Genomic DNA, 20,334 nt, shown 5'->3' on the forward strand with positions numbered 1-20,334 from the left:
GTCACAGCTGAGTGGGAAGGGGCAGGATGAGAACCATCTCACTCCAAGGCTGTTCCTTCCTGCCACCAGCAGCAATTCACGCTGGGAAAAGTGCAGCTGGGATAATAATAACCAGGCATACCAAGGGACCAATAGCTCTCAGCACTCTCAGGGCAGATGCCCAACAAATTATTCTCCTCCAGGGCAAACCCATTTTTATTCTATTAATGATCCCTGATACATTGCCCGGTTGCTGCATCCTTGCTTGTGGCAGCAATGGCACGAGAGTCTTTATCAGACACCATTGGCTGGTTTCTGCAACTCACATCGTGGACAACTAAATGTCTTTCCTGGCTGCCTGGGGGAGGGGAGAGGAGTGATGGAGACCTGAAGCAGGTCCTTACAGCAGGGCTCAGGCTCTCTGCCTGTAAAGGAGAGCCTGGAGGCGTTATTTAATACCGATCAAATGCAGCAGGCTGTATGGAATTGCTGACAGCCTCACGATGCCCACAGTGGCTCTCCCCATGCTGGCAGGGATGCTCCTGCCCTGTGCTGCAGCACTCGAGGCACGGGCTGGCTGTGGCTGCCCTGATGCCCTTCTCTCTGCAGAGGGGGGAGCCTTGCTGCTGCAAGGGCACGGCAATTACAGCAGTGTGAACTGCCACAGCCTGTGGGTGCCCGCTGCTGTGAGTGCCTCACTTCCTTCAGAAAATGACAGAGCAGAGGGAAGGTTTGACACTGTGACCAGGGCACAACTTCACCACTCCACACCAGCGTCACAGCGAGGTGTTTCGAAATCTCACTGTCTTTAAGATAATAGGTTCCTATTTTTTTGGTCCTCTACCTTGATGTCTGGCTTGTGCCTATAGTGACACCACCAGAAATCGTGTCTCCCCACATCCTTCACTAGTCCCAAGCTGTCCCTGGGTTTGGTCACATACATCAGCCTTGGTGGGAGCCAACCACACCCCACCTGGGCTGCACAAGCCTGTGGAGATCTGGCTGCCTCTGCCTAAGCTGAAATGACCTTGGGGCCACCAAGCCCCACAGGCTGACTCTCAGGGCTCCTCACCAGGACCCGTCCGTGCAGGAACAGGCTCGGAGCGGGTCAACACCTGGCTCTGAAAGGGAGGCTCAGCAGCACTCTGCCCACACTGGGCAGCACAACCCTGCCCAGTGGGACCTTTTCCCCATCCAAGGCCCAGAGATGTCCCTTCCTCCATTATTCCCACCCTGCCTGGGGAACAAGAAGGGGAACTCCGTGGGGAACACGCATTCCCCCTTTCCCCTGGCCAGCCCTGCTCCAGATGGAGCAAAGCCCATTCCGCACCTCCCACCGCCCACAGCCAGTGACTCACAGGGATGCTGCTGCCTCATCGGGGCAGTGCTGCCCCAGAACACACTTCCCGGCAGGGAAACCTGCCCAGCCGGGGGGGACAAACCAGTGCTGCTGTCCCCTGGAGCCACGGCCACCCGCGGTGCACGGGAGGCGCGCCCCTGCTGGCCCGGCGCTGCCCCTTTAAGGGAGGAAGGGCCGCTCGGAAATTTGTGAATGGCTGTCCCCGCCCCCGCCGCGCGCGCCGCCCGCCCGGCCAATCAGCGCGCGCGCCTCAGGCTCGCGGCCCGCGCACGGGGCTCTCTTAAAGGCGCACTGCCGCCACCCGCCCGTCCCCACACGGCCGCTTGGGCAGCCCCGAGGTGACCTTCACAGCGGGTCGCAGGCTGGGATGAGGAGCCGCTCCTGAGGACAGGCGCACCCGTGCCTTCCTCAAGAAGCCAGCAACGCAAGCCCTGGAGGGTGGTGGCGCTGAGGGTGCGGTGCCAGCTTCCCTCACCCTGCCTGCAGGGCTCGGACAGGGCTGGCCAGGCCGCAGGGGCCGGACATCCACCCTGGCCACAGCACAGGGCTGGGCTGAGCTCCCCCCAGGGCCATGGGCTGCCAGGCCATGGTGTGAGGGAGAGCCGGCGGCTGGCAGAGCTGTTTCAGAGCTGTTTCAGAGCTGTTTCATCACCCCGCTCCTGTCCCAGGCCAGATCGGGAACAAAGCGCTCCCACAGCAGCACAGCACAAAAGCTTACGAAATCTTCCTGCAGAAACACCCCGCGGGACTCAGCTGTGCAAAATCCACCACTGCACACCGTGCAGCTGTGCAGCACGGGCCAAGGGGGAGGGAATGAACAGTGCAACAGGGATTGCAATAAACCCAGCTCCAGCTCCAGCCGGGTCTCCCTGCACCGCAGTGCAGTGCCCTCTCCTTGCTCGGGCACCGCTCCTCCCTCGGTCTGCTGTAGGCCAGGCTGTGAAATGAGCTGGTCTAAAAATACCCCTCAAAGCAGGGGGACAGCCTGGCAGGACGCTGCCGTGTTTCCTGGACACGTGCAGGTGGGAGCTGCTGCTGAGGCTGGGGAAGCAGTGCTGGCCAGGCACAGTGGTCTCCGTGCCAGTGCTTTGGGCACAGACATTGGTGTACCTGAGCACTGCCAGCCCCTGCAGCTATCCAGGCCACAGACTGCAGGAGGCCTTTTCCTCAGCCTCAATACTTGGAATAATTTTTAGGTGCAATGGTAGCGAGACTGCTACAAGGTGCTTTGTACCTGCAGGCTGCAGGGCTCTGGCAGGGGCTGCCCTGGGGTGAATCCTTGCTTCCTGCAACAGGGCAGAGACTCGCTTGAAATGCTGCCACTGCTGCGTGGTTTAACCCTCCCAGGGCAGGCAGAGCAAGGCAAGAGGAGCCAGCACACAGCAGAGAACACCTTTCCAAGGGCTCACGCTTGGATTCACAAGAGGGATGATTTCCAAACCCACGCTCATTTACTGTCCTCCCCCTGCACTTCCCCTAGCTCCTACCAATGCCGAGGATAATACATCTCTCAGCTAGCTTGATACTGATCCTCCAAATCCTAAAGACCATAAACCTTCATGAGCAGTTATCGTGGCTGCTTTATTTATAACAGAGGCAGTACTGCCTCTGCCACCAGAATCCTGATCTCTGTCCAGCCCAATGCCATTAAGATGCAGTGACGTTCCCCTAGCTCCAGCAATCCAGATAGAAAGCAGCTGGCCTACCAGGCTCTGCCTTCAAGCTTGGTTTGTTTCTTTAAAAATGGCGAGGAGAGCTCGTTTGTTTTGCAGAAATGCACCTGGGGGATTTGTCCTCACCCTCCTGAGGTGCTGGGCTGGCTGTGAGGGGGAGTGCAATGTGGAGGGGTGGAGGAGAGGGTGGCACATCCCATGCTCTGGCTCCCATTTCCTAGCCCCTGGTGGGTCTGTGCTACAGGAGGCAGGCTCCAGTGCTTTGCTTTGGTTGCAGCAGGAATATGGTCAATCACCTGACAAGGCAGAGCAGGGAAGGAGGAACCTGAGTGCTGCTGTGTGGACCCTGCATCAGCACATTTGGGAAACTTGATGAGCAGAGCAGAGAGACCCGGCAGAGGCAGTGCAGCAGCTCACTGAGCTCCTGGCCAAGACACCAGGGCCTGGCCCCTGACCAGTCCCCGTGCTGCTGGAGATGCCTGTGAATGGTCTTGGTTCTTGATTTCAGAGCTACACATGGAACCCCTGAGTGTGAATCTCATCAGTGTGCCAGTTCTCCAGCAGCTGTGCTCCCTTGGGGACAGGCAGACACAGACACTACATGGAGGCAAAGCTGAAGCACTGATCTGGAGGGAGGATGGATGGACTCCAAGCCTGTCTGGATGGCTCTGGAGCATGGCTCTCTGTTGGACACTCCCCAGAGCCCCCCCTCACTGTTCCCTCTCTGCCATGGCATGGGGAGAGCTGCATGCACTCACACCATCAAAATACCTTCAAAACAGTGACAATGACTTGGGTGAATGGAGACACCACATCCATCAAGCTTTTCCTATGCTGCACAGCCAGAAACACCTTGTGTCTGCAAGGATCTTCCTTTTGCTGCTGGTTTTAGATGAAATCCCCAAGTAGAGTAGGAATAGGTGACCATGAGATTTTGGTTTGACAGTCTGGTGGCTCTACTGACTTCTTCATCCTTTGCTGAAGCTGGATATTGAGCTGGGAGAACTGAAGTCTAAGCATGTCCATCTCTGCAGCAGGAATAGCAAGAGTCTCTAGTAAAGCTGAGGCCTTTCAACCCCAAAATGTCCACTGAAGTGACAGCTCTTACTGACACAGCCCCTGCTGACCCTCTCCTTGACACAGGCTGCCCAGCTGGGTGTCCCTGCTGTCCAGGGCTGATGTGTGGTTCAGTCTGTGTGTGTTGCTACAGACAGACACCCTCTTGAGTTCAGCACTTCGGCTTTTGAGCCTGTGTCTGCAGTGCCAAAATACAAAATCGCTGGAGAGCATCTGAATGCCCTGAAGCAACCTCTGGGCACAAAGTGGCTCAAGTGACACTGGGCTGGGGGCTGCTGCTTTTCTTGTCAGCTTCTCCTAAAATAAACATGCTTTCCCTTTTGCATGGGGATGCAGTGGGGAGGGGAGAGTTCCCCAGGAGCTGGTTGCTTCTCTGGTTCCATTGCTCGAGCATTAGCTGCTCCCTGGATTTTGGGGTTGCAGGGCTGATGCTGATGGGCTCAGGTTGAGATAAAGCAGTGGCCTGGTAAAGTCTGGCCTGCAGCAATGGCTTCAGCTGCCTGCCCAGTCAGCCCACAGAGAGGGCATGGGGTGGTGGGGACAGCAGGGCACATGCAACCCAGCAACCTGACAGGGGCTTCTTGCTGGGGCTGCATTCACTGTCAGACATTCGCCCACTCCAGAGATCTGCTTCATTTCCCTGATGCTCCACGGAACAGCAAACAGCTCCTTGGTGCTTCCCCTCTCCTGTATCTCACGGAGAAAATGGAGAGCAGTGAGGCTGCAGCCAAGCCAGGGGAGCAGTGAGCTCACAGCCGGCATCTCCGCAGCTGCAGCATCTGCCACACGCCCATCCCATCCTGACCCGCTGCTCCTGGCAGGCAAAGGTGCACAGCACGGGCACGCCCTTCCACTGGGAAAGAGGAAAAAACACTTGAGAGAAGGACGGGAGAAGCAGACAGCCGGTCGCCAGGCTGGCGGCACAGCTCGCCTTTCTCTGCCGAATGCCCCAGGGAGCTCCTGTTCGGCCCTTGAGCCGTGGGTTGTGGGGCAGGCGGGTGCATCTTCTTCCGCAGCAGGTGCAGCAGCGAGGGCTCCTAACACCCTGACAGGGCATTTCTGCCGGAGCTGGGACACAGGGAGGGGGACCGGGGCATCTGTGGCCTCAGCCCCGCAGGGCTGAAGCGCAGACTGCCCCTCCCGCTGCTCAGAGGCACCGCACAGAGCGGAGCTGCCGGAGCAGCAGTGACCCCTGCCAGCCAGCTCTCCCATTCACCGCTGACCGCAGAGCACGCACGGAATGCGGCCTCGCTCGGCTCTCCACCATACCGGGAGCTGCTGTTTCTCGTGTCAGCTGCCAGGCTGAGCCGGGCAGAGCCGTGCGCTGGCAGCGCGGCCGGGAACGCCTCGGCAGGCGGGAGGGATGCTCGGCAGGCGGGGGCGGAGGCGCAGGGCGGCCCCGCACTGGCGCGGTGACAGCGATGGAGTCACGGCGGCTGCGGAGCAGGAGAGGGTGGCAGGGGAAGAGCAGCGCTTCCTCGCAGGCGCAAGGCTCCGCTCATCAGCGGCATTGTTCCTCTTTTCATTTATCTTTACAGCTGGCTGCTCCCTGCACGGAGGATGCAGACGGCGTTTGCGAGAGCAGCAGCCTCCTTGGCAGCCTGGGAGCGCAGGCGGGTGACAGCGGCCACAGGAGCGTGCTCCTGATCTTCCCGCAGCACATGAGCCCTGAGCAGCCCTGCTGAGGCAACCACAGGGCTCGGGAAAAGGTTGAAATGAAGGATTCAGCAAATAAAACCCCACAAGCCCGAGAACCCAGGCAGGGTTTTGCATCTATTAGCCTCAACAGGGCTTTTTATCTGGCAAAGTCCCTTTGCTCTTGCCCCGTTGAGAGCTGAATATCCACTTTGCCATGGAGAGATGGCTTCAGCCCACTCAGCCTCAACAGGAAGCACATGTTGTTGCTGTATTTACCAGCACCTCTTCCTTTGTAGCAGCCATTTGCACGCCGCAGGGCTCTTCAGAGCACACCCATATCCTTGGCAGCAGGCAAAAATTTCCTGTTCCTGGAAGCATTTGTGTGGAGAGGCAATCTATTTGACATGCATCTTCCTGGCTGAAGCAGGTCATGGTAGCTTTTGCTCTGTTAACATTGCCATGGAGAACTGCGGGCAGGGGAGAGGACAAAGCCAGGGCAACGGAAAACTTACTTACATTGATGGATGCAGTATGAGAATTGCACTTACTTCAGGCAGGAAAAGCCAGTTCATTGTGTTGCCTTTCTTCAGTGGCAGGATGTCCACTAGAGCTCTCATTCCTGGGCTGATGGCACCAGGGTGGCAGCTGGTGCTCCCCTGCCCTACCATTAACTATCATTAACTTGTAAAAGCTTCCCTGGTTCTTCCAAATGCAATTTACCAGCTCAGGTATTTTTCTGAAACCTGTTTTGGAAATGCCTGTGGCATAAAAAGCACACACTGAAGGCTGAAAAGCAGTAAGTCCCCATGGAGCAGGGCAGGAGCTGGGTGTGTAGGTGTTGTTGCTGCTGAGAACTGACATGGGATGTGATGCTGGCAGGAGCTGAGCTGTCCTCAGTGCCTTCATGCAGGAATGAAGGAGGACAAACAGGGCCTGTGCTGTGGTCCAGCAGCACAGCCTGCCCCAGGCACCTGATCCTGTCTCCTGGAGGACTGCTGGAAATGCTTCCCTCTGTCAGGGCAAGGCCTGCATTCAGCAGTGAAGGTGACATCCTGGGAAAGGCTCACCACTGTGACGAGAACTCTGATCCCAGCACAGGGGCTGCTGCAGAGGAGCTCTGCTCAAGCCTGCAGCTCTCCAGCACTGCTTGGCTCCAGCTTTCAGGAAAGCTGCTGGGTTTCTGCAGAAAGCCAAGTTTCAGGCAGGACTACAGGCATGGCAATACCTGGCACTGAACACTACCATCTTCACAGCTTTTCACCTCCAACTCTCTGCTCTGCCTGCAGCCGTGCTGTGAAATGACCATCCTCTGGGATGAAGGAGGTTGCAGATGAGAGCCCTGCCAGAGCACAGTGCTCCCAGAGTCCCAGTCTGCCCACCCAGGTCCCCACTGTTCCTGTCTCAGGGCAGTGACCCCCTGCTCAGGGCTGGCAGCTGCAGCCCCTGCAAATGGGTGACCCCTAAAGCTCCAGGACCTGGCACCAAGGGCTGGCCCCATGCTGCCACAGGCTAGGAAAGGAGGAGGCTGAAAAGAATGACAGGAATTATTTCAGGTCTGGAACAACCTGCCTCAACAGCGAGTGAGTGAAGAAGCCAATCTGTTTAGTTTATCTAAGGGAAAGTTAAGAGGGAACTTAGATGCATCTATAAATACCTACATGTTGGGAACATTCTGATTGCCAAGGTCCTTCATCCTAGCAAACAAAGGCAGCAAAATTTCCTGGTGCTGGGAGCTAAACCAAGAGAAATACAGGCTAACAGTAAAATACAGATTTTTAATGTGAAGAATAAATAATCATCAGGCCAGCCAGGCCAGGGACAGAGCAGATTCCCTATTGCATGAAGCTTTAAAATCAAAACTAGGTGTCTGCTGCTAAAGGAGACGTTGCAACTCAGCCAGATATTTGGGGCTGGATGCAAGAGCTGCTGTACTTCATGGCCTGGGACAGTTAGGAGGAAAATCCCTTAAAATCACAACAGAATCTGTTCCCAATTGCTCAGGCTCTCACCCCCTCATGGGTTTTGCCCTGTGACTCCCTTGTGGTGGAGTTTCCCACCCACTGGCAAATGGAAATCAGCAGCCAAACTCATCTTCTTGTCATATTCAGAAAACCACTGTCTCGCCCTTCAAAAGCTGCTAAAGATATGGTGAATGATTGAAAATGTAGAGAGAAACAAGAGAAAAGGAGAAATTAAACAGTAGGAGAAAAAAATGGGGTGTTACCCATTTTATTGCAGCTCAGAAAAAGAAGGGAAACATTTAAAAAAGGACAGAAGAGAGGCAGTGCAATTTTTGTATTTAAAATACTTTGGAAGAATACTTAGACTTAGCAAACAAGCATTATTTCAAACTTTGCCAAGATAAACAACATTTTCATATAATTTTAAATCTGTGGTGAGCTCCATTCTTCCTGGCCACTTCATCCTTCCCAAAAGTGCATTTTGCCCTTCACTCATCCCTATAACTCCCCTCAAACGTGTAGCCCAAAGGATTTTCTTGCACCAGGTGGAGGCTGAGCTTTACGATGCACATCCAAATAAATGGTGTTTCCAAGTAAATAAGACAGCAGAGAAAAGCTCCCGGGAAGCTGAGGAACGGACCTGCCATTTAAGAGCTCGGAGAAAAAAATATGGAAATCTGCAACGTGGGAGCGTGCCAGCGCTGGGGGCGAGAGGGACGGGCCTGGGAGGATTTCCAGCTCCAGGCAGCCTCGTTATTCCTGCGCCACATCCACCTGCCCTCCGAGCCCTGAGGGCTGACACGGGGCCACAAGTGCAAAGGCCAGGGGGTGATTTCAGCGCTGTCCAGCCCCTGGCACAAGTGACTGCTCGGTTTTGTGGTGTGAGCAGCAGCAGAGCAGGCAGGACACGCTGCCAGCCCCAGGGGAGGGACACGCCAGCCCCGCGGTGCTGAGAGCACGTGGCTCCGGCGCTGTCCCCTCAGTGCCAGCCGCTGGCAGGGCTGGCAGGGCGGGAGGTGGCGTGGGGCGCACGGAGGCTCACCTGGGGCAGGGTGCTGTGAGAGCTGAGCACCAGGCTGCAGACGCTGGCTGGTGCCTCTGTCCGCCGCGCCGTCACCCTCACCAGCCGCGGCGCTGTCCCTGCAGCGCTGTCCCCAGCTGCCCTGGCCAGCCTCTGCTCACGGTCCCAGGAGCAGCCCTGGAACAAGACAAGTGGGGGGACACGTGGGTAGGGCAGGCCGGCTGCCTTCAGGCTCTGCACTGCTTCTGGAAGGGCCAAAAGGAGCTTTTCCCCATGCAGGGGGAATGGTGGCTTTGACGGGGATCCCATCTCCCATGTCAGCCTGTCTGGCACTGGCCCCAGGGCTAGCAGGGTCACTGCAAGCAATGGTGGAGGTTTGCTGGCCCCAGACTCTGGGACTGTGCCATTGCTGGGTTGCATTTCATGTTTCAGCAACACAAGACATCTCAAACATTTTTTTTGAGAAGGGAGGAGGGATTTCTTGGTGTCAGTGGCTTGGGCTGTGTTCAGTGCCAGGAAGCCCTGAGACTGGATGCTTTTTTCATCCCCCTTACAGACAGGGCTCAGTGGAAGGAGCAGGGGCACTACTCACACCAGCTCTGCAAGGCCCACAGTTGCTTCCCTGCTTGTTTCCACATTGATTTTTCAATGTCCTTGTTCAATCTTGGGGATTCATAGACTGGCCTGGCCACAGAGACTGGTGGCTTACTGCCAGCAGAGTTCACTCTTGGGTGGATCAAGGCTCCAGGACACCCAAAAAAACCCAAAGCAGGATCCCACTGCTTATGGCATAACAGCACTAAAAATTTGTTCTTAAACACATACTAGAGCTGCAGGTTTGACTTTAACTAGAGGGACTGGCAATGTGAAGGGGGTCAAGAAAAAATGGGACTAAAGCAGCTCCTGAGTCAGAGGAACACAAATATCTCCTGCAGTGATTGTGGGCTGTTTTGTCCTCCCTTTCTTGATCCCCAAACTCATGTGAAGTGTTCTTCCTTAGATAATATTATTCAGCTCCATCTTCCCTGTGTGACACTTAAATTTGGAGTACCCCCAGGTAAATGATGGGAAGCCAGCTCAATCTCTGAGGCAGAAAATGGTGTTTACCTGATAGGGTTATTTTACTGAAAGGAGAAATCCATGAATTTTTGCATTTCTGCACTAGATTAGGGGGATCCTGTAGCATCTCATGGCAGGGCAGTGAGTGGGGGATGGAGGCAGTAAGTGGGGGATGGAAAGAAGGCCTGCAAAGGCACAAGGCAATTTTATTTACCTTGGTGCCTTTGAGATAACTGAGACCCTACTGCTCAATTCCTGCCTTTCCAGCTGGTGCTGTATCTTTTAGAATGCTGTTGAAAATTGAAGAGAATGCAAATAACAGAGACACAAGTTATCTGAGAGCTGGGAAAAAATCCTGAAAAGGGAAACTTGAAAGACTCAACCTACTTCACTTATCAAAAGTGGCTGGATCAGAGAGCTGAAACACCTCCATGGGAGACAGTGTCAGACAGGAGCAAATAATCCAGCTGCAACTGCAGAGCAGGAGCCAGTGCTGGAGCTGGAGCTGTTCACATTACAAGTAATTCAATTAACACTTGTGAACCAGAGAAGTTGCCTCATTAATGAGACAAGCTATCACAGAGAACGTGTAGGAACAGCCTGGGTGTGAGCGGGGCAGGCTGTGGTGGCCAGCAGCCCCTCGAGTCCCTCTCAGCACAGGAGTGTTCAGGGTCTGGCCCTGCAGCACCACGGGGGTGGCTCTTACCTCAGGCAGGGTTTGGGGCTCTCTGGGTGTGGCTGTGGAGCTGGGCTCGCTGGCCCCAAGCTGCTGCCTGGCTGTGCCATGACGTGTGTCCAGGCCCGGGGATTGCTCGGGTGCAGAGCGCAGCGTGAAATCGTAGAATTCATGGATATCTGCAAAACAGCAGGAGAAACATGCTCAGGACCAGGGAGCAGCCTGACGCCTGACAGCAGCCTCTGTGGCATGCAGAACCTGTGGCCTCCACTCTGCCCCAGGGTCTGAGCCTCTGTGAGAGGCTGGCACCCTGGGAGAGGGCTCTCCTGGCCCCTGTGCTTGCTGTGTTGCCCACCACACCCCCTCTGCAAGGTAGGAGGTGTAGTGGGGTGCCTGGCTCACTGAGCAGTGCCCATGGCTCTGGAAGGCAGGGGATTGTCCATAAAGCAGTGACCACACAGTTCACAGGAACTAAGAGCAAACTCTGCTCAGCAGCATCAATTCAACACCCACCCTGTGCTGCTCTCCTCCAGGCTGTGCCAGCCCCAGGCATGGTCCCCTGTCCCTGCTGCTCTGACAAGCTTCCTGATGGGCTATTCCCTCATCACAGCTCCCCACCACCCTGTGGAGGAGCTCCTTTCCCAAGGGGAAGGGCAGAGAAGCCACGGGGCACTCAGGGCACAAGCTCTGAAGCTGATGACTACAGCTCTGTTAACCCCAGTTCCCTCACTGAAATCTCCCCTCTTCCCACCTGCACACTGCCACAACAGGTATCAAGCACCCTCATTCTGGGCTCCCAGGACCTGGGTCTGCTGCTGTAAACCACTGTGGCTCTAGAGACAGGCATGAAAATGGGGTATGCCATCTCTCACTGCTCCAGAGACAGTTATGGGGTGAGACTGGGACCTGAGAGCCCAGGTATAGCTCCAGAGGGGCTCTGGGAGCCCAGAGCCTCTCCTAGCCCAGCCAGGAGGATTTTACCCTCTCCAGGTCACACACAGAGGATTCCAGGGAGCAGAAGGGCTGCACTGGGCTCTGCTCCTCCCTAAGGAAGCTCCCACTGCTGCACACTCAGGCAGCTGCTGGTCCTTGGCAGCCCCCAGTTATCTCCAGAGCCAGCACCTCCAGAGTGGTCAACATATCCACTGCAGAAGTGTTTAATTGCAAAAAGGAAACTACATCAAAACTGAGAACCTGTTTTTATGAAGAAACTGAAAGGCGTAACAAAAACTTGTGGGAGGCTCTGAGCCTATTTAGAGAGACCCACTGGGACATCAGAACAGACATGAAGTGTCTGGCTGGAGGATACTGTAAAGGCAAAAAGGAGGAAGGCAAGGCTTGACTGCAGAGGAAAAGAGGCTACTGAAAATGAGAAGACATTAATCTAAACTGCTGAAGCTGCATCTAAATGAGAAAACCAGAATGGATGGTAAATGCTGACAGGTTAAAGGTAAAGCTCCAAGAGGTCGGCCAAAAGAGTTTGGTAAACGCCTTCCAAAAGCCATAAAAAAAAGTCATAAATCCCTTCAAGCACCTGGGAAACAGGAAGCCTGGCAGAGCCTGCAGGGCCAAAAAGTCAAGGCAGCATAAATGAGCACTTGAAGCAGGAAAAGACACAGCAGGAACCTGAGACTATTTTCTGTACCTGCATCTGCTGTGGAGGAAGCCAGAGAGCCCCACTTCTGTGAGAGACTCGAGGGGCAAGCTGTGGCTCTCAGCTTGAGGGGGATGTGGCCATTCCCATGGCACTCCCTGGGAGCTCATGGATGAAGCACCTGCACTTGCCCTCCAGTCTGTGATTTCTCACCTGAAACTATGCCACACCATGGCATCACGAGGTATTAAACACCCACAAAGATTTCAACAGGAAATCTGGTGAGCATTGGCAGTGCAAGCAGGGACATGCTGGCCGCTGCCTGAGGCTGGTCCCTGGCTGCAGCAGGATGCTCTGCCTAAGCAGGGACACAGCAGCTGGAAATTTGTCTTAAAGGTTCATCAGTGAAGGCCTGAGAGTGGAGGGTCTGCTAAGCAGTGATAAGATCAAGTGGGGAGGGAGGTTCTGCTGTTCTTAGTGCTGAAAAATACTGAGACCAGCTTGACCAAACTGTCAGACCCCACCACGAGGACAGGCAAGACATGCTCCCTGACTGGAGCTGGGAGCAGCAACAATGTCCATCTGATATGGAAGTGAGAGTCAGGAGTGGTGAGAAGAAGAAATGAAAGAGCTGCTCACACCTTTTTCAGCACAAAGCATATTTTGCGGACTAATAATCTAAAAAATGCACATGACTGACAGTCAATCACGTTATACTATAAAAGGCCAGTCACACTTTTGCACAGTGAGGATTTCTATCATACCTCCCTAAGGTGTGTGAAGATCCTTCCCTTGGGTGGGGACACCCCTCAAGGTCACTCCTCAAGGCTGAGTCAAAGAGATTTGCCCTTGGTAATTGGTATGAATGAGTGACATCAATCTCTACTTAGTAATTGTTTAGCTAGCTTTAATATAATTGCTTTAATATTGCTTCAAAACCACTGCATTACACTAGTAGTTATAGCTATTAATATTGTTTAGTAAATAATTCTAAGCTCTTTTTTTTCTCTAATCCTTGTCATTATTGTAACACATTTAAACAAACAATTTAATATATCTATATAAATACATTAGATGTATCATCCTTAATCCTGTGGGACAAAGTTGTATAAAGGTTCATTTACACCTGTATAATCCTTCAGACATTTACCACTGACAAAGTCTGGGGCTGAATTGGATCCAGCTGCACCCAGGCTCCCTTCTGAGGATGAATTTAGAAAGGAAGGGTATCCTTTCTTCACCTCATGACTCAACAGGAGGGCTTTTATAAACTTTGTCTGAAGCTCCCACTCTGCCCATGACACCAGGGCTGCTTTCACAGAGCAGGGCTGTACACTCAGGCACAGTTCCCCATCCTCTCTCTCAGTGTTTAACCATGTGCCCAAGCACTGCAGCAGCACACCCCTGATGGAGATGGGACAAGAGCAGGTTCAACCCCCATCTCCTAGCTCCCAGGGGCTGCTCTGCTGACCTCCCAGCTGCAGGGGCAAAGCTGATAGAAATCCCACTCACTGGCAGACCAGCTGGGTGCCCAAGGGCAGCCCAGCCAGGCTCTGTGGCTGCCCCAGTGCAGGGAGCACCGTGCCACTGCCTGGCATCAGTGCCACTTTTGGAGCTGCTGTTTTGTGCTGCCAGGCTCTGTCCTGTGCCTGGGAGACCATCTGGCAATGATGGGAGGGGTGGGAGTCCCCAGATGTACCCACTGCACTTGGGGCACACCTTCTACGGCCCCCAAGCTGCTGGCAGCCCCTGAAACCCTCCCAAACCAGACAGGAGCTCACAGCAAGCACTCACTTCACAGCCAGAGAAGCAGGACTTTGTTTTCGTGCTAAAACATCCCTCCCTCTGGTTATAAAAATAATAATTGCGTAACAGGATAGCAGCAGCTTCTGGCTGCACGGATTACGCTGGGAACACACAAAACTTTGCAAGAATGAAAACAGGATTTGAACGGCCCCATTGTGGGGGTGTGCTGCTGCTGGCATCCCCGTTTGTCACCCATCTGCTGCAGGAACACAGCCTTGGGCAGCCCAGCTGGCAAGGAGCCTGGAGGGCAGGAAACTTGTCCCCTGAAGCAGCCACTCTCCACCTCCAAAACCCTCAGCCCAGTTTAGGTGCTTGCCAGAAGAGAGAATTGTTGCTGGCACCAGGGATTAGAGGAGTTTCAGGATTGGTGGACAGGGTTCAGGCAGCAAAGGACAGAAGTACATTTCAGGACACATGCACATGGCTTTAAGATAACTTAAATATATGCTGGTTTCTCTCATTTCTTATGAGCATCACAAATTGCACACAAGTCTGCCTCACCTGTGCACTTTAAGAGCAGCACTACCTGAAAAGCCTCCATAAGAGGACCTTGTGGTAGCAAAAGATGAAGCTGCATGTTCTGTCTTACAGCCCAGTTTCTGTCTGATGACATACAAATCCATTCTGGATCTAATAAGGAAAAGTAACTCAAGATTTACAGAGATTAGAATTTTTCAAACAATTTTTTCCTGGGGTTAACGTGTCAAATGTCATAAAATATTTCTATAGCACCAGCACCTGTGCACTAAAGCAGTGCCCTTGTGCCAGTCAGCACATGCACTTCCAGAAAATTACATTTCTTCCCCAATGCCTGCACTGTCACCAGCTGCAGCACCACAGATTTACCCCAAGCAGAAACCCCAGCCTTGCAGCAGACCCCCAGCCATGGTCCCACTGCCTTTCACACCCATGGCTGCCACGGCAGGTCATTTCCAAGCAAGCTGCAAGTTTCCATCCTTGTTGTGGGCAAATCTGCAAGAGGAGGAGTCCTCAGGGTTGGGAAGCCTCCAGATTCCTCCAGTTTTCCACGCTGGCTCCTGCAGCCACCCGGTGAAGCCATTACACCATCCCCAGCTGTGCTGTTAGCAAGCAGGTCCTGCTGGGGTTTTGCACCCAGGGAAGCACTGCCTGCCTCTCCTTCTGCCTTCACCACATCAGGACGCTCACGAGGAATCTTTAGTGAGGTAAAAGGAGCTGCAAGGGGTGACTGGGGGCCCAGGCAGCTGACAGCACCTACAGAGGTCTGCACTGGCTGGTGCCCAGGCACAGGAGAGAAGCTGAGTCCCAGAGGATTTTTGGGAGGAGTTCGGCCCCTTGGGACAGCTGGACGCACACAAACCCTGCCTGTCCAGCTTCTCCCACTGCAAAGCCACAACAGCCCCTTTCAGCCCCGGCTCTGGGAAGGAAAGGTCAGGGAGCTGCTTTTGTGTGCAAGCCCTGCTCTCCCCAGCAGCACAAGAGACCAAGCTTGTCCCTGAGGGGCTCCACCGAGCAAAGGGAAAGCGGGGTCACCATCGCCCCACCCGGGCTCCAGGAGCACCCCTTTGCTGGGCTGTTTCCTTGCAAGTCACGCACTTGGCTCCACAGCCTCAGACACGGGGAGAGGGGCCAGGAGAAGGGAGCCAGCACAGCCTGTTTTCCCTCTGCACAGCCAAGGAATTTCTTTTGTGCGGAGCAGGGTTTGGCACATTCCAGCGCAGAGCAGCTCCCGCAGCGCCGAGCCGTGCCGTGCCGAGCCAGCCGTGGCACCCGCCGCGACAGGAGCTGCCCTGGCACAGGCAGCGTGCCCCCGGCACAGGCAGCTCGGGGACAGGGAGGTGGCCACGAGGATTTAAAGGCTGGGCCGTGCTCAGAGGAGTCTGGCAGAGCACGGTGCATGTGCAGAGCAATGCTGGGTGTGATTGCAGTGACCGACCCATCCAGCACAACACTGACGCACCCGGGACACAACAGAGGCTGGGGCTTCTGGAGACCCCAAACCAGCTTATTCTTTAAAAAAAAAAGCATACAGAAAGTCATGTCCCTGGCATTTTTCACGTGGACTAACTTGGCAAACTCCATGATGTTTGGCACTGCTGGTAGTTCTACTATGGCCTGATGTGTTTTGATGTTCTGACTCCAACCAGCCGGTGCATGCTCCAGGAGAGCATTACCTGCAGGAGCAGGCGGCTGAGGACAGGGATGGACCATGCTCACTCATTCATCTTCCCCAGGGGCTGAAAAAAGCAGGGTTGTGCTGCTGAAAGGCTGCAAGAGGAGGGAGCCCTGCAGGCTAAGGCCTCTCCAGAGCCAGAAGCTTCTGGCATGGCGTGGGGCAGTGAGATGGGAGCTCTGCACTGAGCAGTGTCTGTGCTCTCCTGCAAATCCTCCTCCCACACCGAGCCAGCCCTGTGACTCGGAGCAGACTTCAGACAGAGACACAGCAGCCCACTGGGAAAAGGAGGGGTGGAAATAAAAATGAAAATAGAAATGTTCTATCACCCTTGCAGTGCTGGTACTGTGCTCCAGTGGGTACAGACATGGACACGAGGCAACCCAGTGTGTGTCAGCCATGTGTGGCCACAGGGAGCACACAGCCAGACAATGTCCATGCTGGGACATTCACAAACCCACACTCCAAGGGGAAGCAGGGGGAGGGAGGTCAGGAGGGGGGGGGCGGAAGTAATTAATGCAAATTCCTAGTTTAGGTAAACACATCTAGAGAAAGACTCGCTCTGGCACGGGGAATTAATATCCTGTTAAACCAGTTGAAAAGGTCACCAGTAAACAAGAGACACTCCCAACACTCCCTCGTGCCAGGGCTGATAGGACACCAAGACAAACGGCTGAGAGCAGGGACTGGGGACGCTGCAGCATCCGCCTGCCAGCTTGCAGCTGCAGCCAGCTCGTGTTCTCTGCAGCCACGCTCTCTCCACAGCACTTCTGCACCAACAGCAGCAGCCCTGGGCCTTGGGAAGGCTGCTTTGCTGCCTTCACACAGCCCCAGGGAGGACTGGCCAGCACACAAAAGCAGCCAGGGGTGTTGGGCTAATGTCAGGTTGGTCAAGGTCACAGCCCTGCTGGGGATCCCTGCCTCCAGGCTGGGGATCATTTAGAGAGTGGGTTGTATAAATTAAGAGATAAGAAAGGAGATGTACACTGGCTCCTTCAGTATGGGGGCCCACCTGCCCTGGGGAGTCCACCCTTGGCACATGCCTGTGCTGCTGCTGGCACAGACATTCCAGAACAAGACCTTTAAAAGGACATGCTGGGACTGAAAGTCTCCAGGTGATGCTCCCACAGCAAGAGAGAAAAAAAGATACAACAAGATTACTCAGGATACAGCATTCGACTTCATTTTCAATGGAAAACCTGAAGCACAGAGGAGCTGCTGGCAACTGATCTCTGCAGGCACAGAAGTGCAACTCAGGCTGCAGAGGTGTGAAGAAAAGGTGAGAGCTGCCAAGAGAACAGCAAGGGGGAGCACCAGGGCTGAGACAGCCTTGAGTCAAAATGCACTGAGAGTGAGCCACAGACCACATGTGGAGCTCTGCACCCTGGGGCCTGGGTCTTCTTCTAAGAGTGCAGAGCCTCTGGGATGCTTTCCCTTCCTTCCCAACAGGGAAACTCAGCTTCTTTCCCAGGAGATTCAGGAACAGAAACCACCAGGGCTGCATGCATTTCCCAAGGCCCACAGCGAAGAGAACTTAAGGAGAATAGCAAGATAAGCTGTGTGTTTTGCACAGTCCAGACAGACTTCAGCTGCATTTGTCTCAATCCACATGGAGAACTTTGTACAGTGCTCAAAATGCCATTTTCTGGTGTCCAGCCCCAAGATAAGCCTTGCTGTTAAGTCGTGTGTGAAATGGAACTGCTGGAACAGTGTGTTTCTCACAAGTGCTGGTGGGGCTAAGCACAAGAAAGGACAGAATGCCCCAGAGGAGCTTGGTACATGTGAGTTCTCTCTTAAAGACAAAAAAATCTAGTTTTCCTTCCTGGACACACCTGGGCTGCACTGCACAGAGAGTGCTCACAGCAGGGCAGGATCCCTTAGCAGGTGCTGGATAGATCAGGCACGGCCTGATCAGGAAGGTGTTACCCCTTGTCCTCAATCAGACTGAGGAATGCTGTTCTCTACAAACACCCAGTGATTGCAGCCCTGGTATCTCCTGCCTAAGCCCTGGAGGGAAAGGCAGCCCAGCTCCCTGGCACTGCATGCCATGTGTTTCCACAGAATGCACTGGTCAGTGCCAGGCACTGCTGTGGGATCAGGCTCCCAGGAAACCCCACTGAACACAAGGTTGTAAGGACTGCAAGGGACTGCAAGGCAAGGGCTTACCCAGCAGAGCCTGGAAGAGTTCACTTTGGAAGATGTGCGAAACTTTTCCAATGGAAGCTTTTAACTCCTGCTCCTCCGGGGACCGCAGGGTGCTTTGGTATCTGGTCAGAATTTCCACTGCCCGTTCAGTGTCTGCAGAGATGACACAGGAGTAACAAGGCATTAACATTGTAGGACGCTAAGGGAAGGCTTGAGTTCAGCCTGGGATAATGCCTCAAGCTGCCTTCCAGTCTGGATTTTTAAAAGTCAGACAGCCACAAAAGCAGCCTTCCTTACACACACTTGGGAAAGCTAACCCTGCTGAGAGCCACTGAGGGCCCACAGCAGAGACCTGGGCAGGGACTGGAGGAGAGGCAGTTCTGCCACTAACCCTGCAAATCAGGGGCTAAAATCAGATTGCCTCAACTCTTAACCCTGTGGCACTGGGCAGCCTGAACACCTCTGCCACCACCCAGGCACAGAAGCTGTTCAGGAGCTGGACACATTCTGGTTGCACAGGGCTATGAATACCACTGCAGGAACTGCAGCCTCCCACATAGGGCCAGATGGCTGCAGCAGAGCTGAGCGTAGGCCCATTCACGTAGTGCAAACAGCTCAGCTACAGGAGTGGCAAAACTTGGGCTGCCACAGGGTGAAGCATAAGAATTGCTCAAAGCAGCAAGCAGGCGCGGGTCAGCAGGAGACAAGTGGGAAAGGAACACGATGCCTTGGGGTCAGAGGAGATGTTGGTGAGGAGGGGAGCTGGAGGCTGCCATGAAGCAACATTTTGGTTAATGACTGGGCTAGACACAGCTATGAGAAAACCCTGGACCTAAAATATTGGAGCTGTGATCTCCCTGCCTGGACACCTCCACACTTCTCTGGGCAGACAGCCAGACCTCAGATGTGACCCATGTCTCAGGCAGGTGGTGAGCTCCTGTGGACCTTCAGACCATCCCTGCCCCATCAGTGGATGTTTCCCTTTGTCACCCAGACAGACTGCAGACAAAGAGTGTCTGTGTGAGACGGCAGGGAAGCTGTCCCGCCACTGCTGGAGACTCATCTTTTAAGGCAGGAACTCATGCAGAAAGGATGACCCTGCTCATCACAGGGCTCTCGAGAATTCAGGTCATCAAACAAGGGGGCCTGTGTCTGCTTGGGTACGTGCCACCTGGTGTCCCAGCTCGCCCAGCCTTCCAGCTTCTCCTTGGCTGAAAGGGAAAGGGGGTCCTCCTGCCTGTGTCACTAGCCTGCACTGACTCATCATGGGAACAGAACAGGGAAAGGAGTCTGGGGAAGCATGAACAGCTCTGACTTGGAGCTGGGCTTCACACTTGCTCCAGGAAAAGCAGGGACTTCCCCGAGCTTTATGGCAATCCTAACCCTGTGCTATTACTGAGAGCTTCCTTTTCTGCAAGGCAAACCAGTGGCTTCAGACACTGCCCAGCATACCATGAGCAGGGCTGAGATGTCCCTGCCTGGTCATTCCTTACCTTATCAGCAGAACTAAAGAAGCTCATGGAGAGCTGGGGCGACCACACCAGGACACAAAGACTGCAGACCTGGTGTAAACTTCCCACCGCAGCCCAGGCTGCGCAGCAGGCACCGCGCTGACCCCTGTGCCGCTGGCCACCCGCACCGGGTGACAGCCAGCTGGAGCAGGGCACTGCTGGCTCCCGGTCTGGGAAGTGCTGTGCACCCAGCGTGACAGGGACACCACAGCTCCCAAGAAATGGCACATGGTGTGCAGGACTCATCTCCACGTGCCTCAAGGTGCATGCAAGTCCCACGTACAGGAAATCCCTTGTGGCAGAGCCCAAACCCCCACGGCCGCTCTCCTCCCCGCAGCACACAAGGGATCTGCAAGCAGAGCATCCCCCGGCCACCCTCTCTGAGCCACGGCAGCACAACGTGTCCATAGCCCGAGCAGGGCGTGCAGCGAGCGCGCCCAGTGCTCGGGTCTTACCCCGCGGCTCGCACGGCCGCCCGCGGAGGGGAGCGAGGGCGCAGCTGCCCGGCAGGAGCGCGGAGCAGCGGGCGCGGTCCCGGCGGGGCAGGCACTTGTTGAGCGCGGGGCCGCGGGGCCCGGCGCGGCGGGCAGGGCCGGGCGGTGCGCTCCTTACCTTCCCGGCGGATCATCGCTCCGCCGTGGCCGACGGCCGCTCCGCTCCGTGCCAGCCCGCGAGCGGCCGA

The 20,334-nt window shown here is 54.9% G+C and overlaps 1 protein-coding gene across 4 annotated transcripts in view; it reads right to left on the bottom strand.

Moving 5' to 3' along the window:
• The window catches only part of DLG3 (discs large MAGUK scaffold protein 3), a 75,079-nt gene extending 54,751 nt beyond the window's left edge, over positions 1–20,328 (bottom strand). For 3 of the 4 annotated variants that reach the window (XM_039717599.1, XM_039717600.1, XM_039717598.1), the window contains exons 1-4: positions 20,265–20,328; positions 18,163–18,294; positions 10,475–10,623; positions 8,731–8,886 (exon numbers count right to left, since the gene is read on the bottom strand). In XM_039717599.1, the coding sequence (XP_039573533.1) occupies positions 8,731–8,886; positions 10,475–10,623; positions 18,163–18,294; positions 20,265–20,280 (453 nt within the window). In that variant the 5' untranslated portion in view covers positions 20,281–20,328. The remainder of the gene's footprint in view (positions 1–8,730; positions 8,887–10,474; positions 10,624–18,162; positions 18,295–20,264) is intronic. The other variant, XM_039717602.1, reaches the window with a different exon arrangement.
• Positions 20,329–20,334: the final 6 nt, after the last annotated feature.

This window comes from Passer montanus, unplaced genomic scaffold (assembly GCF_014805655.1).
Source record: "Passer montanus isolate IOZ18808 unplaced genomic scaffold, ASM1480565v1 scaffold38, whole genome shotgun sequence".
Classification (NCBI taxonomy): Eukaryota; Metazoa; Chordata; class Aves; order Passeriformes; family Passeridae; genus Passer; species Passer montanus.